This window comes from Rhyacophila brunnea, unplaced genomic scaffold (assembly GCF_057557595.1).
Source record: "Rhyacophila brunnea isolate RB1 unplaced genomic scaffold, BYU_Rbru_1.0 scaffold_11, whole genome shotgun sequence".
In the NCBI taxonomy this organism is placed as follows: domain Eukaryota; kingdom Metazoa; phylum Arthropoda; class Insecta; order Trichoptera; family Rhyacophilidae; genus Rhyacophila; species Rhyacophila brunnea.
In genome coordinates, this window is record NW_028232763.1 from 8,006,475 (window position 1) to 8,028,777 (window position 22,303).

The 22,303-nt window shown below is 29.2% G+C and overlaps 1 protein-coding gene across 1 annotated transcript in view; it reads left to right on the forward strand.

The window, feature by feature from the left end:
- The window catches only part of LOC147078328 (protein O-mannosyl-transferase Tmtc2-like), a 556,500-nt gene that overhangs the window by 532,130 nt on the left and 2,067 nt on the right, over positions 1-22,303 (forward strand). The window contains exons 9-10 of the mRNA XM_085958718.1: positions 3,733-3,850; positions 21,932-22,055. Of these exons, the coding sequence (XP_085814844.1) occupies positions 3,733-3,850; positions 21,932-22,055 (242 nt within the window). The remainder of the gene's footprint in view (positions 1-3,732; positions 3,851-21,931; positions 22,056-22,303) is intronic.

A 22,303-nucleotide genomic window follows, 5' to 3' on the forward strand; every position in this document is an offset into this window, starting at 1 on the left:
ACGTTGTAATAAGTCGAACTGGTACTACATGTATTATGTATTATATTAATATCGACAATGTATTTCCTCGAAGAATATCATAAAAGAAAATAAATGTTATTGGTAATAAGAATCGGTTTGTTCTACTCGTAATTCAAACAACGATTTCTTTATTAGTTTAATAACAGTTGACTGTGTTTATGCTATGTCGCGCACATAACTGCGTTAAGGGGGGACATGCTCGTCGAAGGTCAAAATTGAGTTTTTATTGTATTTTCAAACCATGATCCTGGACACTCCTTAAACGTTGTAGATAATCTATTTATATAATTTTGAATCCTTATTATCTTTTATAGTTATTTTAAACATTTGATGACTGCATGAAGTATTTTTGTTACATAAAATAGTATTCTTTTAAACCTCTCGCTCTAATGTTTTAGAATATAGTCATATTTCGGTACAGAACTGTGCAGTGGTGTTAAGATTTTTTACATTTATTAATTTTTAAACGCATTTATAAAACCATTAGTACAATTTATTACGAGATAATTTTTGTAAAATATTCACGATAAAAAAATATTTTGATAATCTCTGTGATCCCAAATTTGACAAGAATTAGGCATTTTATTATTCAAAAAATCGGCAAGATTAACACATTTGAAGATGATTGTAAAGATACTTACTAAGAAAACACGCGCGTCAATATCATTTTACTCCCTACTTTAATTATAGTTTGTCAATTTATGGCTACGGCCGTATGTTGTAGCTTAACTACTGGGGAATGACAAAAGAAATGGCGTATTTCAAAAAAACACTACCTTATTCTTAGGTCAATAATTATTATAAAGCAATCATTATTGATAAGATTTTTATCACACTTGAATGGTCAAAAACATAGCTTATAATAAGTATCTTTAGAATTATCTTCAAATGTGTTAATCTTGCCGATTTTTTGAATAATAAAATGCCTAATTCTTGTCAAATTTGGGATCACAGAGATTATCAATATAATTTTTTATCGTGAATATTTTACAAAAATTATCTCGTAATAAATTATGCTAATGGTTTTATAAATGCGTTTAAAAATTAATAAATTTAAAAAATCTTAACACCACTGCACAGTTATGTACCAAAATATGACTATATTCTAAAACATTAGAGCGAGAGGTTTATAAGAATACTATTTTATGTAACAAAAATACTTTATGCAGTCATCAAATGTTTAAAATAACTATAAAAAATAATAAGGCTTCAAAATTATATAAATAGATTATCTACAACGTTTAAGGAGTGTCCAGGATCATGGTTTGAAAATATAATAAAAACTCAATTTTGACTTTCGACGAGCATGTCCCCCCTTAAATATAATGAATAAAAATATGCCAACTGTTAGAATGATACAATTATTATCCATGAAAATAAAAAAAATACGTTAATGCACTATCTCCTCGTCGGGATTGGTTTTTTTTTCGTTTTAGGGGCGAAATAAATAAAAAGCGGGAAAATCGATCCATTTTTTTATGGCGCCTACATTTGGTGTTAACGTTGCGGCAATAAAAAATAATAATCCAGGTTTTTATTTTTACTTTAATGGTTATGTAGCACTTTCACACTGCAAATGTCGGTTTTATTTCTCGCAGCACGTTTGATAAATTTGTGGATAGAATTTTTTTATTACACTCGGCCTGCGTTGTAAGGAATTGAAAATTATTTCTTGAGTAAACACATGTCGGTAATAATCAGTGGGAAAAGTGTGCTTCTGGAAATCAAATCAGTTAAATGGGTGAACGAAATACTTGATAATATAACTCCCATTACTCGATCTTCTTCGACTTTAATACTATAAATATTTAACATACATAATTTTGAAAAAACACTTTCTGAGAGAATAATAATTATTATAACCAATAGAAAATTTTTTTTTGAAAAAAGTAAGCCACCCCGGCAGGGAATCGAACCCTGCATATCCCGGGTTTACGCCCTATCGGCGCATTACCGCTATGCTACGCAGTGACATACTAATTCCGACAAATTTTAACTATTGGTCACTTTTAATTCCCACTCATCAGCGCTCTTCCAAATCAAGCTACTTGGCAATCGGTTTTTGTTTCTTAAATCAAAGTAGATACCTATTAATTCGATTACTAACCGACGTCGTGGATTTTTCCAATATTTTTTATGATGTAACTTACTTGAACTTGCTAATAATTTATATTTAACTATTTCTTTTATTCAACGAATAATTCACAAGATTTAAGAATGTATAATTCTAATTATTGAACATACATAATTTTTAAAAACACTTTCTGAGAGAATATATTATTATAACCAATAGAAAAAATCTTTTTTGAAAAAAGTAAGCTACCCCGGCAGGGAATCAAATCCTGCATCTCCCGTGCTTTTTTTAAATTATGTATGTTCAATAATTAGAATGATACATTCTTAAATCTTGTGAATTATTCGTTGAATAAAAGAAATAGTTAATTATCAATATTTGTTAATAAAATTGTGTTTCTTTTTTTGTTAAATCGTTCAACTATTAATATATTATATTTAGATATAATATTTATTACTATCAATCCTCGATGAAATAAACCTTTTTGCTCGCCGTAAAATGCCGTAAACTTTTATGATTGTCACAACCTACAATTTACATCAGTATTATTTAATTATTTATGACTTCCGTGATTTATGAAAATGATGTTTTGTTATAAAAGTAACTGGCTTTTTAGATAATATATTAAATATTAGATATAATATAAATTAATAAGCGCATAAAATACTATCACAGGTAGGTATGGCTATGTTTGTATTCTAATGCACATGTTTTAGTTACGGTACAAATCGACAACATGAGATTTATAAAACTTTCCGTCGTATAGACACAATTTATGAGGGATTTGTGATTTGATTTTTGATTTTTGAAGTAATTAGATATTTTTTATTATATACAAGATAATATTACATGTAGATTGATATTAAATTTTGAAAACTAGTTACGTACATAAATGGGAATCATGAGTTTTAAAAAATTAGTCAACGAAGGAATACGAAAAACAAAGATAGAACAAAAAGATAAGATCAAAATAAAAGTGGTATGGCATTAACTTAATGTTTTTTTCTATCTTGATTTTTTTTACAAATCTCGGATAATATAATATATCTGTAAGTTAACTAAAATATATACTTACCATTTTCTATTAAATGAATAATTCACAATATTCAAGAACGTAACATATTTTTATTGTACATACATGATTTGAGAACAATTTTGAGAAATATATAACTACTATAAAATATCTTTTTACCAACCAGCTAGATTCAAACTTATTCTCCATATGCACTGACCAATAAGCTATTATACATATCCTTTCTAATTGCGACGTAGTTCAATAATAATTTTTACACTGCTCTCTGCAGCGCTTTCTAAATTGCGTTACTTATTGGAAATCCGATTTTGTATTTTAAATCAAAGTAATGGGCGCGAATTCTGTTCGATCCGGTCGGATGTCACATTTTTTCAAAAAGATTTTATCTAGTGGTTATAATATATTTTCTCAGAAGTATTTTTAAATTATGTACATTACAAATATATTTTCAACTATGTAGATAATATGCTGTTTTATTATCTACATCATGAATGTCTGTAGTACCTATCTATGTGTAATATTAGAAAACATGAATGTTTTTAATTTACCCAGAAAGTCATTAGAAGTTTTAATGGATTAATTTCATTTGTATGTTTTTTTTCAGAGGGGTCGCGTGAAGCATGCAGAGGAATATTACAGACGGGCTCTATTATCCTACTCGACTTCAGAGAATGAATGCTTTTTAAGCGAAACAGCGGACTGTGAAGTCAGGAAACAGTATGGTGAGTAAATATTTTTTCAATACGTATTTTGAAAATAATCCTGTCATAACATATATCAGTAACATATATCAATAAACATGACTATTAGAGTATTAGATAAGCAAGGTGTGCATATTTGTGAGTATAAAATCCGGAAAATATGAGTATCTACAGAGTGAAAGATATAAATAGGCTTTTTGTAATGGATGGTCTTTACTCTGGATCAAACCAGGCTCTTTACCTTTCTAACAATAATTGAGTAGCTTGTTATTAAAGTCGAACAAATGCCCGTATCCTGAAATTTGTACGTAAACAGTTCACCGCAGGACACTTATTCGTGCGCCGCAGTACTTGAAACATGAGTTCGTGTAACATTTAATCAAATGACGAGTTCTTCGTTGAACATTTAACCGTGGAGTATATTTGTACGTATGCTACAACATGTGCCGAGTTTTATGAGATGTCTTTACTAGGTTAGGTTAGGGTTAATCTAATTGAAACAGTACTATTTGCAAACTATCGCCGCATTTCGTAAGATACATACAAATGTATTCCATGGTGAAATGTTCAACGAAGAACTCGTCATCTGATAAAATGTTATACAAACTTACTCATGTTTCACGTACTGCGGCGCACGAATAAGTGTCCCACAATAAACTGCATACGTACAACTAACATATTGTAACCACAAATGCCAAATCTCACTTCATTCATGTTTTATAAAATTGATAAAAGTAGTGTCAAAAACGGTCGTTTCCATATATATTATGGGGTAGTTAGTATGTAACATGAAAAACAGACACTTTACAGTAAAGTTTACACCCATATTCATAATATAAAATGTATATCTTAATATAAAATGTAACCACTTAAAAAAAATACTTTTGTCTTTATATTAATAATAATTGTGGATAATAAATAAGTTAATTTATAATAATACTTATAATATTCACTCTTTTAACGTCAAACATAAATATGGTTAAAAGTAAGAGTTATCTTTTTTGATTTTACATACAAAAAAATAGATGTTTTCAACATCACATTGCTTTAGATTTTTTATTGATTTACGAAAAAGATAACAGTCACTTATACGGGGTTGTCTTTGAGAAGCCAATATGTCATAAACCTATCATAGTTTTTGACGTACAAAATTATTTTTGAAATAATAAAAAAGATATCTTTTACAAGAAATTGACGGTGCCATCTGCCGGTTAACTATCAAAGCAGCAACGGTTTTCTTATAATCTATCTTTTATAAATTTTCAACGTACAAAACTATTATCATTACTGTATATCTACAATAAATACACTTGAAAGCAAGTTTTTTGTTGTAAAATATCGCTTTAAAACTCTCGAGCAATAAAATGGAATTACTTTATCGGGCAAGGGAAAACTATTTGCATTATCAATTGAAAGTACAAAAGTTAAGTTACAATGGGCAGTAAGTACATCCTAGAAGGCACTTCCGGTAATAATAAAAGTAAAAACTTTAAATTTTATAGCCAATTGCTTTTTTTATTATTGCCTATCGAAGGAAAATAAAAGATACTTTACTAAAGCAATAGGTTCATAAGTTTTATGCACATTATAATTGAATATTATTTATATACAGGTAAACTACTATTTTATATTTTTAGCTATACATATTATTACGATAATGAATCTACATTGATTTACTACAGTAACAGTTTGAAAATGGTAAAAGTATGATAAATAATTATCAGTGGATAACGAGTTGTTAACTTTATCATTAAAATTATATACCCGTAACTAAACAAGGGAGTATCAAAATATTACAGTTACGTAGATATTATGCTGATATTAGGCCAATTAAAAATATTTTTATTGTGTATGTATATCGTTGATTAATTTTAATAAATCACAATATTATATTACTAGTTTACTTATTATACGTAATATATTATTTGATAAAAATCAAATAAATTGATTATTCGGATTCATATATTTGTTTCATTTTAAGTGCATAATTAAATAAACATAGATAATTTTGAAAAACACTTAGAGAATATATTATAACCAATAGAAAAAAATCTTTTTTGAAAAAAGTAAGCCACCCCGGCAGGGAATCGAACCCTGCATCTCCCGGGTCGCATTTACCAATATGCTACGCAATGACTAATTCACATCGCTAATTGCGACAAATTTTAACTATTGGCCATTTAAATACTCATCAGCGTTCTTTGAAATCAAGCTACTTTAGCAATCGGTTTTTGTTTTCATTAATTCTAAAAAAACTTTTAACTTTTATTAATTCTAGAAACCTCTCTTTTCTCAAAATTGACTTTTTCCCATTAGCTGTGTTTTTGCTTATGGGGGCAGTATTAATATACAAAGGTTATTTTTAATGTTTAAAATAAAATTATTATTTTTTGAAATATCGTTGAAAACGCATGATTTTGAAAAACCCCAGATACCTGTTCAATAATATTAATTGATCTGACATATTTTACTGTTCAGGTGGATGCTTTAATCGTTTGTGCTATTGATTTGTATATAATACAACTATGATTACTAATAACTAAGGTATCTGAGTTACTTCAAATCCTTTTAAAGATTTTAATTTGAAATTTATTAACAAACTGGTAAACAAATTGGTAAATCAATAGAATATTTAGATAAACGGTTTGAATACTAACATTAAATATAATTATTAACCTAAATTCATATGCAGTGTTGCATTTTATATTGACATTATATTTTGGTGCTCTCTATCGAGGTTGTGGCACAGTAGTGACATTCTTAAGTGAGACAGTTGTCGACTATGGTAGTATTTTGAGTGAGGTTAGCATCCGTTTAAGCATGTGGGTCTTCGTTTAACCAACTCAGAGTCACATGTACTTTACTGCTATGTAAGCTCTCGGTATTTATATATTATCATTTGTGAGACGTGGTATTTTAACACGTGCAAGAGTATATTTGGTCATACCTTTGGCTTGTATCGATGCATATCAGTGGCGAGGGGTAGATGTAGGTTGTTAATATGCGACATAAATAGTGCACACTAAAATTTGTTAGTCAAACGTATTTGTTCTGATTGAACTAGGACTGCAATGTGTAGATAGTGTTTGTTAGTTTTTTAAATTATTCAATTCAATATTACCTAATCCAAGTCATAGTAGATAATAGTAAAAAGATTTTCGTCTATCTATAAAATAAAAAAAATATGCAATTAAATCGTACATAACTTTTTAATATAATAATAATAATTTTTATCGATTATAGTTTGGTGTAGGCAGGGCTTAATGAATTTAAAAAATATGAACCAACAATATGTGTTATATGTATTCTAAATCCAACAAATAAGTAGTATAATTAAAAAAAGTGTGCATAATTTTTATCGTATCGTCCAAATTATATGAAAAATATGATGATTTGGTTTGGATAGGGCTTAATTGATTTTTAAAAACTAACCAACACCATCTGTAAATTGTTATCTTAGTTCAATAAAAACAAAGTTTAATATGTGCACTATTTATAGCAAAATTTAACAGCCTACCTCCATCCTTCGCTACTGATGCATATTATGTAAAATCCGCGTAAGAAGAAAAAATTAGGTTGAAAATTTACCTGAAATATTTAAATTTTAATAACTTACTTGATATAATATTACCAATTACTTAAATGCGGTATCATATTAATTATTATTTGGTAGCAGCTTTCCTGTTTTCTTGGATAACTATTCATACTGTGTGCAAAGATTTCCACTAAAGTGAAGGCAATACTGTAAAATTGGCCATACGGTTTTTGTTGAAAACTTCAGCCTGGGAACTATTCTCTTTTTTGTTTCGAAAGTGATATAGCGGGGTGGATACATATAATCTACGGACAAGAAAAAAGTTTCGCCTGTAGTCTGCGGTATGTAGCCGCTTATAAGCGTATAGACAGTGGCTCGCCAATCACGGTGTAAACTTTTATGCCGACCTAATACCCGCCTAAGCCTTCCTTAATTGAGATAAGTTCCTTATTGGTATCGCCACAGGGAAGACCACTCAGTAGAGCAAATAGAGACGAGCTTTTGAAAGGGTGGAGTGGGGATTAATATACGCGAGTTATTTTTGATGTATTGGATTGTTTATTCTGGATAATGTATCTTAATAAAATAATCTATGTTTACAGTTGTCGAAAAACAGTAGATATTTACATCCTGGGCTAATGTTGATGCACACTCTACTCGTATATCATCTTACAATATTGATTCAAGTGTTTCTCTTTTCTTTGTATCGGCCGCTACGTTTGATTAATGTAAATCCTTTACCTACCAAGGGCACCTAGCGGAAAAGTGCGAAGCTTTCAATTAAAGATGTAGCTGTCAGTATATTATTGATCAAATATTCATTTTTAATGCATCAAATTATTCGACCGCAATAATAAATTTCCAGGGACTCGTATACCAGTAAACAATTGTTTACCTGAGTCAGCAGATTGATTGGCGATATTAAATACGGTATCGCAATGGAAAATTAGTCTAATATCCATTCCCATAGTATCATATATTATTATGACTGTAATAATAAATAAAAATCACATCTACTCAATATCGCTTCGCCCAACATCGGATTGTACCAAGATGCGGACCTTGGATCCGTACCTATCAAAAGTTAAGTATTGTAACATAACTGCTGTAACCTACTATTGTACCAACCATTACGCCTAATAAAACTCGCTCCTGCATACATCTTCGACTTCTTCAATCAGCCTCAACACCATAACCTACGTAACAGATCGACGACTCCCAAAGTGATAACCCACGCATCAAACACTACAGAGACATTTTGTTGATAATTTACAATTTAAACTGTATTAATTAATAAATATGTATCTGAATACATTGAAAAGAAAAATATTTTTTTATTTTATGAAAAAGATAAACTTACAATTAAAAAAATGTGAATTGGTTAAAGGATACCATCTTATTATTACATGATTACTTTATGGTCATATTTATTATTAAAATTTAGTTTCTAAAGTTTTCTATAATGCATGAAGAGATTTTTACTAATTCGTGGTTTTAATATTTTTTAGTCATTTTAAAAAATATCGATTTAAAAAAATATATAAATGTAATATAAAAATCCTTTTTATTTATATCAAATCGAGCTTCAATATTGGGATCATACCTAAATAAAATTTTATAGAAATTATAAATTCTTTTTGATGGTTTCAAATACTTGCATTCTGAGTTGGAGGAGTAAATCATACTTCTCAATCCAAAAAATGTGGTTTAAGTATATGCAGCTTCTAACGTGTGATAGGTAGTAGCTATATGTTTATTTGTCTTATTGTCCAGTATTGAAACCTTCCCATTAGTTATTTATCCTGAACTTAATCTTATAGCTCTAGTCTTGATGCAGACGGTAACCGCAGAGTTTTACATGCTCCATCTACTTTACAGGACTACCCTAATTGTGCATAAGGATAAATCTGACTTTTTGTTTACTGATTCCCTCTGTTTATTTTTAAAAGCAATGTTTTATAGAAATCCTTAGTTAGCTACAGTTTTGTTTACTACCCATTTTATTTCAGTAATAAAGCTTGGTGGTAGGTTAAATTTATGACTCCACATTCAACTTTAAAGTTTATATTTTACTCAGCCTGTCAGTCCAAGTAATCTTAAATATACATTTATATACCCACATCTAGAAGGCCCTAATTCCCTGTTACCTTCACAAACTTCTTCAAAGTATAAAACAATGTATTTTTTTCACTTAAGGCAGTGTAAGAGAGTTACTGTCCTTCTAAGGAAGAAGGCAGTAACGGATTCGCACACACTTTCGAGATAAATGACATAATGTGTTTTTTTTTCAAACTTAAGTAATGTGAATTAATAAAAAAACGGTGATGATTTTTGTTAATAGGATGTTAAAATACAAATAAAATAATAATAAACAAGCAGTAACTGTAATAAATAGGTGCAATTACTGGCTTTTTGCTAAGAAATTTGTAATAATTTAGCAGATGTCCAATTTTTCACTAATGATTTTAACGTTATTTTAGTGATAATACTGACTTTAAAGTGAACGAAATACATAGCTTTTAAAATTACCTAACGGATAGCATTCATAACTCAATTTCACAAATTTTGCGAGTTACTGCCTTCTTCCTTGGAAGGGCAGAGTACTCAACATACATTTTCGTTGATTAGAAAATGTACTTACACAGAGATAATAATATAACTAGATTACCTGTTTGAATTTCGTTTTTGCTATTATCCACTCTAATGAAAAGAAAATAGTTATATTTTTTTCGTTTCCGTCCAATCATCCCTATGCTACCCTTGAAGTAAGTAGCATTTCTATTTGTGACGGTCCGTCGTTTGGTCTAGTATCAAAATTTATAAAAGTGACTTAAGCGGCTCACAGAAGCCCACTCAAAATGGTTAAGTGGCCTCTTGTTATTTCAAAGAATTACTTTGGAGCTTTGTGCGACGCTCCTGTGGTTCAAAGTTACGGATTTACTGCTACGTGGACAATTGACATCCATTTTCAACTTAAATATTGACAAATTGTTATTAAATAAACCTGTTCTAATGATTTAGTAACACTGCAAGTGTTAACAACTGAGCAATATATGTTAGTTTATCTAGGTTCTAGACTAGATTTTTTAACATACTACATACCACTTATAAGACAATCGAGTCTTTGAGTCGCAAAACCTACTTTTAATATTTTTAAAACTCCCTTATTTTTATAAAGTACGTGGCATATCCTTTGAAAGTAGAGGTATATATCGTCATCCTTTTCTGTGAGTTAATAAGATAAGAAAATAACATTTAGTATATAATAATAAAAGAAATATTGACTCAGTGGTATGAAATATAATATGGTTTAATTTTTTAAAAAAGTTTCATTAATAGTAAAAGTATGTAAACGGCACAATAAAAATATCTATATAAAAAATTTATCAGTGATTAACTGATTACATAATATTATCTCATACGATGTATATATACCTACTTGATTCAGTTTACTATTTTATTAATACGGAAATAAAATTGATAGGTTTTAAGAACTACAAAGTTAAAGTTATAAAAATTTAGTTTATTAAATGTTATTTAGTGTACAGTAAAGATTTTTGACCAATAATTCATAGTATAAATGTGTTTTTTTTATATTACTTTAAAAACGTAAATTTTTTAAAAAAATATGACTATAACTTGACATCCTTTATAATATTATGTATATCAAATCAAGTTTCAATATTGTAATAGTATCAAATTAGATTTTATATTAATAAAAAGATTTTTAAGTTATACACATTTATATATTTATATAAATATAGTTAAAATAAATAAATAGAGATAAAATATTCAAACTATCGATTAGTCAAAAATCTTTTACGTTAGAAAAAACTTATTAAACTAAATTATAAAAAAAATCATGACCATTAAATTGTCATGGACATTTTGTGACGGTTTTTTTTTTAAATTTAGTCTTTGACTGTAGAATTTTTTTTTTATTTTCATATTTTAAGATACGTGTTCATCGATTACATTGTTTAAAAATGTTAATTATCAAAAAATGTCTCATATTTCAAGCTTCGTATTTTTCCGCTGAGTGCTTCTGGTGGGTGGGGTATTTACCCTTATTCTTCCGATATACATAGTCACCACATCGGAGTCATTGCCAACATCCGATGATATTAACCTCCTTTATACATGTTATTTAGACAAACCAAGTCATTTAGAGATGCGATTTTTATTTGTGTGCAAGCAGTTTTTGACTCTCCAGTAAAATTTAAATTTTGACAAATTGGAGGTTATAAAATGACGAAGTATTGATTTTTTCTTGACAATTCTTACATTTTAGATGCATTTAAATTGACATAAAACATTGATAAAATACTCTTTATGTACATAGTTTAATAATACCGCTATCTATAAAATAATGGCCAATAAAAACAATAAAGACATCATCAAACGCCATGTTTTTTTTTTGCTTTCAAAATGTTAACATCGTTAAAGTCTTGCATATTGTTAAAAGCATTTCAGATACACGTGCAGCTAGCACGCAAAACAACGCCCAAGAGCTTTTTAGCAATATCAGATTACAAAAAACTCTTCAAAGTGTCGAACATTAACAATGCATATCTCTCATCTACACGCTCGAAGCAATATAGTACTATACTACAACAGGGATGGTTTAAATGTAGGTTGCAACCCTCTTGAAGGCTACAAGTTGTACGAGTAGGGGATGGATTTACCATATGATTACCTAAAAACTTTTATTTTAATTTTAATAATGTATTTCATTTAGTGCAGTAAGTTACTGACAAAACATATATTTTCTTTGTCAAACATTATAGAAATGCCACGCATAGTCCAAGCCAAAATAAATTAATTTTGTAAAATATTGTACGATGTAGACTGTCTAAACTGCGTTTAATTTGATGGTAATTTATACTTCAACATGCATTAAGTTTTAAATTAATATTACACGTAAACCGTGTAATGGTATGGGAGCAAAAGTTTACAAATCATTGTTTACAGATACGTCAACCTTAGTTGGAGCTAGGAATGAGATTATAAAAAAATATTATATTACAAAATTAATATTACTCTATTGAAGTCAGATCTTATTTTTAATAATTTGTAGGAATTTTGATTAGAATATTTTACACAATTTTTAGTTTAATAACCAATAATTGCTGGCCCAATAAGTGAAAAACGTCAATAGAATTGATTGTAATGCCGATATGACTAAAATGAATAAAAATATTTAAAAAGCGCCATATTACATTTTGGACTATCTGGCTAGCAGAGTTAAAATAGTGAATTCTATCAATATACGTTGTTAATTACCTTAAGTATATCTTATTATCTACATAATTCGGTATTTTGTATACGTAACTTATTTATAAGTTCAAACAGCGGACATTAGCTTTTTCCAATATATTGCTGGATGAAAGCTTTCTCAAGCTCTCTTCACTTAACTTCAAATCGCCCCTTTATTCATTGTTGCCACTTAATTCCGGTGAACCCTAATATATTGTCGATCCAGCGTACATTGGGGCAGAATTTTGGTCGTCCTATATCCCTTGGGTACTCCAGGATTCTCTTATTCATCCAGTGATCATTCAATCTACAAACTATTTATACGACTCTCATCTAAAATAAAATTAAGGCTTTTGGAATGCTTCATTTTATCTCATACTCTCGATTATTTTATTATTAATATTTTTTTTTTGTATCTTTACGCGCGATGCCTAACATACACTTTTCCTTGCCATCTTGTTCATCTCTTAATTTTTGAATAAGTTGTAAACTAAGAGATCGAGTTTCATAAGCATACGTGTGCACTGAAAAAACGTATTGGCTAAAATTAATATACTGTGTTTGTGTCACATTGGGGGAGGGGGGTAGTTTCTCTATAAAATGAAGATAAGAGTTTGAATAGATCACAAGCTATAATATACGTAACTATAAACACCCATTCATAGTTGGCACAATTTATTTGCTATGGATCTACACCAAAATTATTTTATTTAACTATTTATCTCTTAGGTTATTGTGGCTTTTTCCACTTAATCCAGTCACTTGATCTGACCCATTGTCTATTTCAGATGGGTCAGATTATTTTATATTTCAAGCAACATTCTATGGCAATTTAAATATGCATATAAACTATTTTAGATTCCAATAGACAACTGTGTATAACATATGGATGGCCTTTAAAAATTGTTTTATTAAAGGGAAATTGGGAAACTAAATACTTTAATCGGTACTGTTCGGTTATCAGGAATACAGCGGAAAACACATTTTGAAAATACCCGATATACAGGATTATTTGTTAGTTTGGGTTAGTTTAGGTTAGGTTAGGTTGGGTTAGGTTAGGTTATGTTAGGTTTGGTTAAGTTAACCTAACAAATAATCTAGTTTATCAGCAATTTTCATAATGTGTTTTCCGCTGTATTCCTGATAACCGAACAGTACCATTTAATCTAATCTAAAAAAGCTCACTGTTTCATCAAAACTTAATATTGACCGGTTTATATTCTTTCTTCTACACATTTAATACCTCTGCTTTAACACAGTACCAAGCGCCTCCCTACATACCGTATGTATGTACTTTTAATGGGGTATTGCTATATTTTTCATGCGCTGGTAGAACTCCTACTATGACCCACGTGAACGTGATACTTTCCCAATTAACGACAATACTATAGCGACGCTGTACAGTTCAAACGACCGAAACGTGCATTGTGCAATGAAAATAATATCCATTCGTTATAAAAAATATTGAAATAAAAGGTGTAATATGCAATGTATTTTTTTTAATGAGTTAGTAATTTTGATGAATTACCACATTTGAATAAACTGTCTATAGTCTAAAATAACATATTTATTCATTAAATACCATTCGTTAAGACGGTAATTCAGTGAAACGGCAAATAATTTTTAACTATAGGTGCGACGAAATTTTGGACTCGCTGGCAATCGGAGAGCGAACGTCGAGCTGTGAACACGTTAATTTGTTTCGTGATGGCGACGGGGGTATTAATTCTTAAATTGTGTAAAGATGACCAAAAAAACATTACCCATTTACTTGAAAAAGAAAACATGTCAATTAATATATTATTATTGTTACTAATAGAACAATAAACAGAAAATTAAATGGACGCATGTTGGATTTATGTGACAAATTATATTTCGTTCAACACGCGTCATTGTCATAATCCACGCATCGCCTAGCCATGATCTTTTTAGACCATGCCTCAACTTTACTGAGGTATAGCCTTAATGAATATACTTAATTCTGAATATCTCAGAATGTATTCTGAGGTACACTGAGGTATTTCATATTACTTATGTTTTATTATTAACGTAATAGGTATTTTTAAGTAGTGTGTATAATAGATTTATTAAAAAAAACAATTGGCAAGCGCAAATACTAGAAACTGATACCGTTCAAAACCCTAAGTTAGTATTTTTACACCTTGATTCAAAATCAATAAAAATGGTCGCCAATAATAACGAAATTTGCGAAAATACATAGCTCGGATGCATAATTTCTTTGTGTTAAGTTATGATACAGGTTGCTTAAACGATACTTTAATAATAATTAGCCAAAATTTGTTAGATGTAGGCTTATTTCCAGCAATATTTTTTTATACTATAATAGCTATACTTCTGAGGTATTCAAAATAACTTATTTATCAATTTAACACCGTCAAAGTTAATAATTACCTACTAGTTTTGTATACTTACTAATAAGTGGAATATCAAAATTATCTCATTTGAAACCCATGTGAATTTAACTATTTAAAAAAACATAGGTTTCATATTATCATTTTTTATCTCTAAATAAACAAATCGCAGAAAAAACAATAAGTTAAATCCATGCATTATTACAAGCTTATTGAACAATTACCATATTTTACTTAAGCATTTAGCTCAGATATATATATATATATATACCGACTGGATTATGTAAAACAAATAAGTAATGAAAGTAAAACTACGTGAATATTAAATTCGTGTAAAATCCGCAGCATGTTCTGACTCTTGTTAACACCAATTCTTTCCTTTTTAAATGCAAAACAGAGAATTAAAATGCACTTTAGTATTCCTTTAGTAAATACCATAAATCAACTTGACCACGTTCCTGCAAACTGCGTTCGTTTTTTAGTCTGCAGTTCGTACTGCATTAGTATTCTTTTGAAAATATTACAAACCAAAAACTACGGAATGGAAAAAAATATGCATATGTACCACGTAACAATACTTCCTCTGTCATTCCTATGGAGCAGTGTCGTGACTAAAAGGGCGAGAGTCTTGCGAGAGGCTTCTTTGTGACGCAAAGGCTTGCATGCTAACAACTGAGCTTAAAGCTAAGGTGGCGGAAGGGCGTTAAGGGGACAGGGGCGCAAAAGGATGAGGGGCGGAAAATGGAGAGGGGCGCTACGGAGTTTTGGAGTAATAGATGCAAAACGCGGATTTCAGTTACACTCGGCGGATTTGGAATGTGAACTTCAAATAGAATTTTCGAGCTAGATTTACAGTTTGAATTATACGAGTTTTATTTAGAGCGGATCACTCGTAGAAGAAGTTGACTGGGTAATTGTCATGTCGCACGATATTGGGGAAGCTTTTCATGACTATCTTTATTGAGTAATGGTTATTGTCTCCGTATAAATAGCATTCTTATTGAATTTACATATTACTATAGTTTTATTGTCTCTAAAGCTATTATTAATGCATTCCATTATAAAAACAGATATTTAATATTATATTACCGTATATTATAACGATTAGTTTTATGTTACATATTTACAAATCTTTGTCAATTTATATTTAAGGGGTTCAGCTGCAAAATGAGTTACCCATATATTTACTGTTTTAAACATTTTGTTACTAATTTCTCTGTTTTGTTTACTGTCTTCAAATTTATTTATTTTTATAAATGGTGAACATTAAAAATTAAAGATTTAAGACGTTCACAACATGACATTTAAAAACACAGAAATAGTATTAAAATAGTGTAATAAGAAACAAATATATACAGTATCACAAAAAACACTTTGAAAAGTAAATAAGAAGGTACAAAAATTATAAAACATGGTTACACATCGAATGAGCTAAGTGGACCTTATTTTAAGAATTTTTAAAATAACGCCCACCTATATACTCATCCTCACGTAGGTGGAATATATAAACATTCGAAGCAATTTGGTTGAACAGAGTTAGTTATTGCCCTTCCAATTGGCATCATCAATGGCAAGCTAGTTCTGCACCTTGGGAGAACAAACAACTCAATACCACCAAGAATGGCAGAGTTCTCATTTACACCACGTATAAATCGAATAAAATACGTGGCCAATTATTGATATTTTTATTTATTGACACTTGCATCATTTTATCTTTCGTTATATATTTCAAATATACCGATATAAATATGAATTAGTTTATTTTGAAATTCATCTAAAAATATGACTTTATAACACTTAAATAATATATTATAATAAACAATCTATGAATATGTGTACCAGTTTTGCCTGTACAGATGAATATTGCCAAAATTGTTAAGCAATATTAACATAGGTACTATAAAAATATAATATGGAATTTTTAATTATTAGCAAAGTTTATTGAATATTAAAAACAACCGATCATCAACGGCCGTTTAAACTATTATTTAGCTATTTATTAAGTTATGTAATTCAGATACCTACTATCAATAAATTATTAATGAAGTTTTAAAATTAGTACGTATGATAATTTAAAATGATCTTGAGCATTATGAATGTGCTATACCTACTATACTATAGTAATATTTATTAACATAAAAAAGAACTAACGATTTCTATATCAAACCTTTCAATCAAGCAGTTTACAAATTGAATAATCTTTAAATTGAATAATCGTTCTCGCATACTGTTTTTATCCAAAATAGATACAAACCTATCAAAGTAATAAAGCTACTTGTATGTAATATTTAAATTCACATGACAAAATAAACAACCATAAAAACAGTTCTGTGTTTACAATCAAATATGTTTCTCTATAAAAAAAATCAACTTCGTAGTTGAACGTTATACCAAATTAAAATATACAACTATAATAATGTCTTTTCAGAATTAATTTCATAGGTTCTTGCATAATAAAAACAACCCATCATCAACGGCTGTTTGAATAATAATTGTATACAACTCATAAAACACTATTGCAATACATTATGATTTACGTGTTTCATAACAAAATCACCACGCGATTTGTCAACTAAGCCACTCCTACACTTTCAACATTATTAAAAGCTTACACAACATATAGGTACCAACTAAATCACATTGCAACTAACAGATACTTTTATGCAACACCAGCCAAGCAGTCACCTTATAAAATCTGCAATTACAACCGCAATCACGCGTTCGAAAACTTTTACAACAGCTTGGCATGCAACATGAAGTTGTTCGAAAAATAAAAAAATAAATAAAACAGAATTTAAACCAATCTGTATTATAGTGTATTTGCATAGTGAACGAACTCAATTACTCCCCTGAAGAAATATCCTTAGTGTTAATTTGAATGGGGAAAATTTATTGCGATCGGCTGTACTTCGAGCTCGGAAATGTTCGGACTCTGTCGTAAATTATAAATAATAACACGTTGCTGTACGTTTCTGTATACTTTGTATGATTTTTTAACGACCAAAAAAATGAGGAGGGTAATTAATAACGCTGCAAAGAGAAAAATTATATAATTGTTTTTTTTATGTATGTTTACTATGTGTATCGGCACTATTTGTACCGGCTCTATTGTGGCGTATTTGGTAGACGGGAATAGAAAATTTGGCGCCACAATTAATAAATTGACCTAGACCATTATCGTGGGGTTAGTGTCGAACTTGGTAATTCTCAAAATCATGCTATATTTATAGAGTAGTTGCAATCATATTATGAAAGTTTGACTTGCCCTCTAAAATCAGGCATTTGTGCTTTATGTGCATGTTTTATTTTATATCGGATGATATTAATTTTTTTTCTAGCATACATATTTATATAATATAGACACATAATCCATTGTTAACTTTCAATAGGTAAAATATCGACTAACCAACTTTTGGCAGCAACCCCATGATTGTAGAGTGCGCGTCTCTAAAACCGGGAATTCGGGTTCGATCACGCAACCGGAAAAAAATATTATTTTATAAACAAGGATAATATTATAAGGGTTGAATAAAATGGCTTGCAGCGAATTTACTTATTGATCTTAGTAATTTATAGGTATTTTACCCGTAATGGCTAAGCGGTATCATGTCAGCTTATAAAATCATGGGTTTCGGGTTGGTTGTGGTCGGTTCGGGTCTATTATATACTATTATATATTGTGGGTTATTCTAGTATAAATATCTCTAAGTTGGAGGCATTGCGCTTATCTCTGAAGCCGAAGATGCAAGTTCTAATTCCGAGGATAGAAAATTTTATACTTTGCTTATTAAGACTAAAGATGCAATTGCACACTCTAGTGCACGCCAACCAAGGTCTAAGGAAGTTTTTCCTGAGATATTTTCCGTAAAACGTCCGCATAACGAGTGTGGAGACATGGCGGGTGGTGGAGGGAAAAGCAAGTCTTTCTGTGTTATGACTAACATGCACTTCTCCTTGTCATGTTGCAATACTCGTAATTTTTGGATTTCTCTTACATTAAACGTCCGTGTTACATATCCATACACATTGGTTGGTCACTTCACGCTTAAGATTGTGTGATAAGTGAGTTTTAAAAATACTGTATAATTGCTTAAAAAATCCCATTTTAACATAATATTGTAGGCGTATTAAATCAGATGACATTTATTTCATGCTACCCTATGCGTATGTATTTTAACTTAAAATATAAAGTATGTATTGCTACATAAATTAAAAACATAAATTAAATTAAATACAAACTCTTATAAATGTTGTTATACTATTCACTATCAATGTGTATGCTCATAGTCCCCGCGGAGGTGAAAAAAATGGTTATTTCGTTTTTTTATTAATATTTTTTATGCAAGAGATTGTATAATGAAATTTATATGCAGCTAGAGTGACGTTTATGATTGGTTATATACTATATTTTAGCTATGTTAAAAAACTGAGAATAACGTATACGGCCGTTCTGATAAAGTGTCACATTTCATTAACAATTTACGGCCGGCTTGTATTTATATGCTCCTTTGTTTATAGCGTCGTGAATTTCTCTATTTTTTGTAGCGAAAACATCCCGGCTACAAACGAGTAAGTTGTCAAGTGCGCTTGTGTCACTACCAATCCAGCAATTAAATTTATACTACGTCGTTTTGCTGCGAAAGCTCTTAACTTAAAAATTATGATCGACCGTTAAATGGTTAACTGTCGTCTGCTCGCTGCACAAAAAGCTCCCGCGAAAGACGTATAACGTATTGCGTAGATCGCAAATACTAATATAAACTGAAATAATAAAAGTCTTTGGATACTAGCTTTGCAAATATGTGACGGTATTAAATGTGTTGTTATAATTCCACATAATATTATCTAACCACAGTATGACATTATAACAACAGCTATTTTTATTTATATGCAGTACGATATTATCACTAAGATATAATATGTAAAACTATTTTTTACAAACGTATAATAAATAATACACATGTTTTTTTTAATGTAACACTAAGTTGAACATAATGCGTTCAAAGTGAATTTTTAAATTTATTTTCACAATTACGAGGGGCATTCATTATATTACCTGCCTAAAAATGAACAGATCGAAACTTTATTTTAATTTTATAAAGTCTGTATAAAGCTTTAATAGCTACTAGTTTTTCATTTGTGACTGTAACTGTACAGGTAATAATAATTAATAGGTAGTAGATGTAATTTCATATTTTTTAAAAGTCTAACTATTTTTCATATTCTATTATCATCTTAAAAAATATATGATTAAGTACGAATAAAAAAATACAAATTTTAATAAGAGACTTTAAAGACAACATTGGTTGATAAAGCCAAATAATTTCACAAAAATTATAAATTTTGACTTATCTAAAGTTGATTTACAGAGATGCAGATACACGATAATTTCACACGTTAAATAATAATTATTCAAGCTCACATTGCCGTTAATAAATAATCGATAACTTAATTTTTTTTGTCGCATTAGCTATTGTTTTCAGTAATATTAATAAAGTTATAAAAGAAGGATTTTAAAAAGCATACAAAAATTCTAAAACCATTAAATGGAAATCTTTTCCGCATTCATTATTTAATACTACTTATTTTATTATGAATTACCTTTACATTGCAAAAATATTTTCATATTCGTATCAGCAACTTATATAAATTCATCGCACTGTTCTCCTATTTACTCTATATTACTATTTCACAAAAATAATAAATCATATGATATCATTCTGACAGCCCCTTCTACGAGACTTTTCTTAAAATTACAGCAGTAGACGAAAAATACGCCATTAAAAATACAAGCTAATTTTGTTGGTTGCGGGATTCAAATCCTTCATACATAACTTGGAAAAAATAATGAGATAAAACAGTATATTATAGAATTTAACATTTTAAAATTATATTATAATTAGGGAATCCAATACCGAGCCAAGATTCTGATCCCGGGATTTCGGAATAACAATTTGACAATCCCGGGATTGGAATTTTTTTCCATTATTAATATAATTTTTTCATATTTACAAATAATATTGATAAAATCCGTCAAAAATAAATATAGTATAATTAAGACTATTTAAGACATTTATTGTTAATATTGTATACGTTCAATCTTGGAAATACATAAATTGAATGGAGTGAATAATATTGTTATATAAATATTAATGTGAATTTAATATGAAATTGCTGTTTCTGATAGTAAAGACTTAATGAATGGGTTAGCTAGATTTAAAATAGTAAAGAAATGGTGTATTTATAGCCTTTCCGCATCATAAATCTAATTAGTCAGCCAAATATGAAACTGCCGTAAAACGTATGAGATCATGGTGGAATTACTTTGTTAATAGTGCGAAGCATTGTTTTTTTCCAATCTATCTCATTTTTATTAATTTATGTAAAAAAATAAAATGAATCGGCAATTTACACATGGGTATAAATCTAACTTCATTCAAACTCAGTTTATTTCTAATGTAGTTATTTGTTATTAAAAGTATTTTTTCTGTTAAATTTTCGTTTTTAATTTATTTTCCATAAAAATTTATTAAAAAATCAACCCCGAAAGTTTCGGGATTATATTTATCTCGATTTAAAATATTTAAAATATTGGAATTAAAATAGCTCGAAATCCCGGGATTGGAATCCCTATTTACAATGATAGTCATGTTTACTTGTCAACTATTTATTACCTAGAAACCTACTCTAAGAATAAAGGTTAATAAGTATCAGATAATATTACCTTTTTATGAACATCATCAGTTCTATAGTACATATATATTATTTGTATATATTATAAATCCCAAAGTTACCAATTATGTTGAAACCCAAGCAAAAAGTTTTATTATATATTATAAGACTCGTACAAAATAAAATTTGAGCTTTTTATTAGAACGTTTTTGTAATATTTTTGTAACTAAAAATAGCTCATAATATTATGTTTTTGTTAATTTATAGGTCTTCTATTGGAATCGAGAAGTCAAGAAGTAAAATCTACCAGGCGACGACTGAAAGCAGTTATACGAGCCCATCAACAATCTACAAGATTTAATGAGCCGGATATGCTGATATCTAAATGCAGGTATACGCTAGATTTAAATTAATAATACCACAATATAATTTTTTATTTCATAATATTATTACTACAGCGAGTTATTAAAAAATACTTTAAAGACCCACTACAATATAAAATATTATATAGCTATTACTCACACGGTGGCTGAGTTGTAACGAATCGATTTATAATGTTATGGGTATTATCAGTTTGATAATCGATAGTTTTGTTGATAAAATAGCACCTACATTTTTTTATTCTCTGGGTCAGCTTTA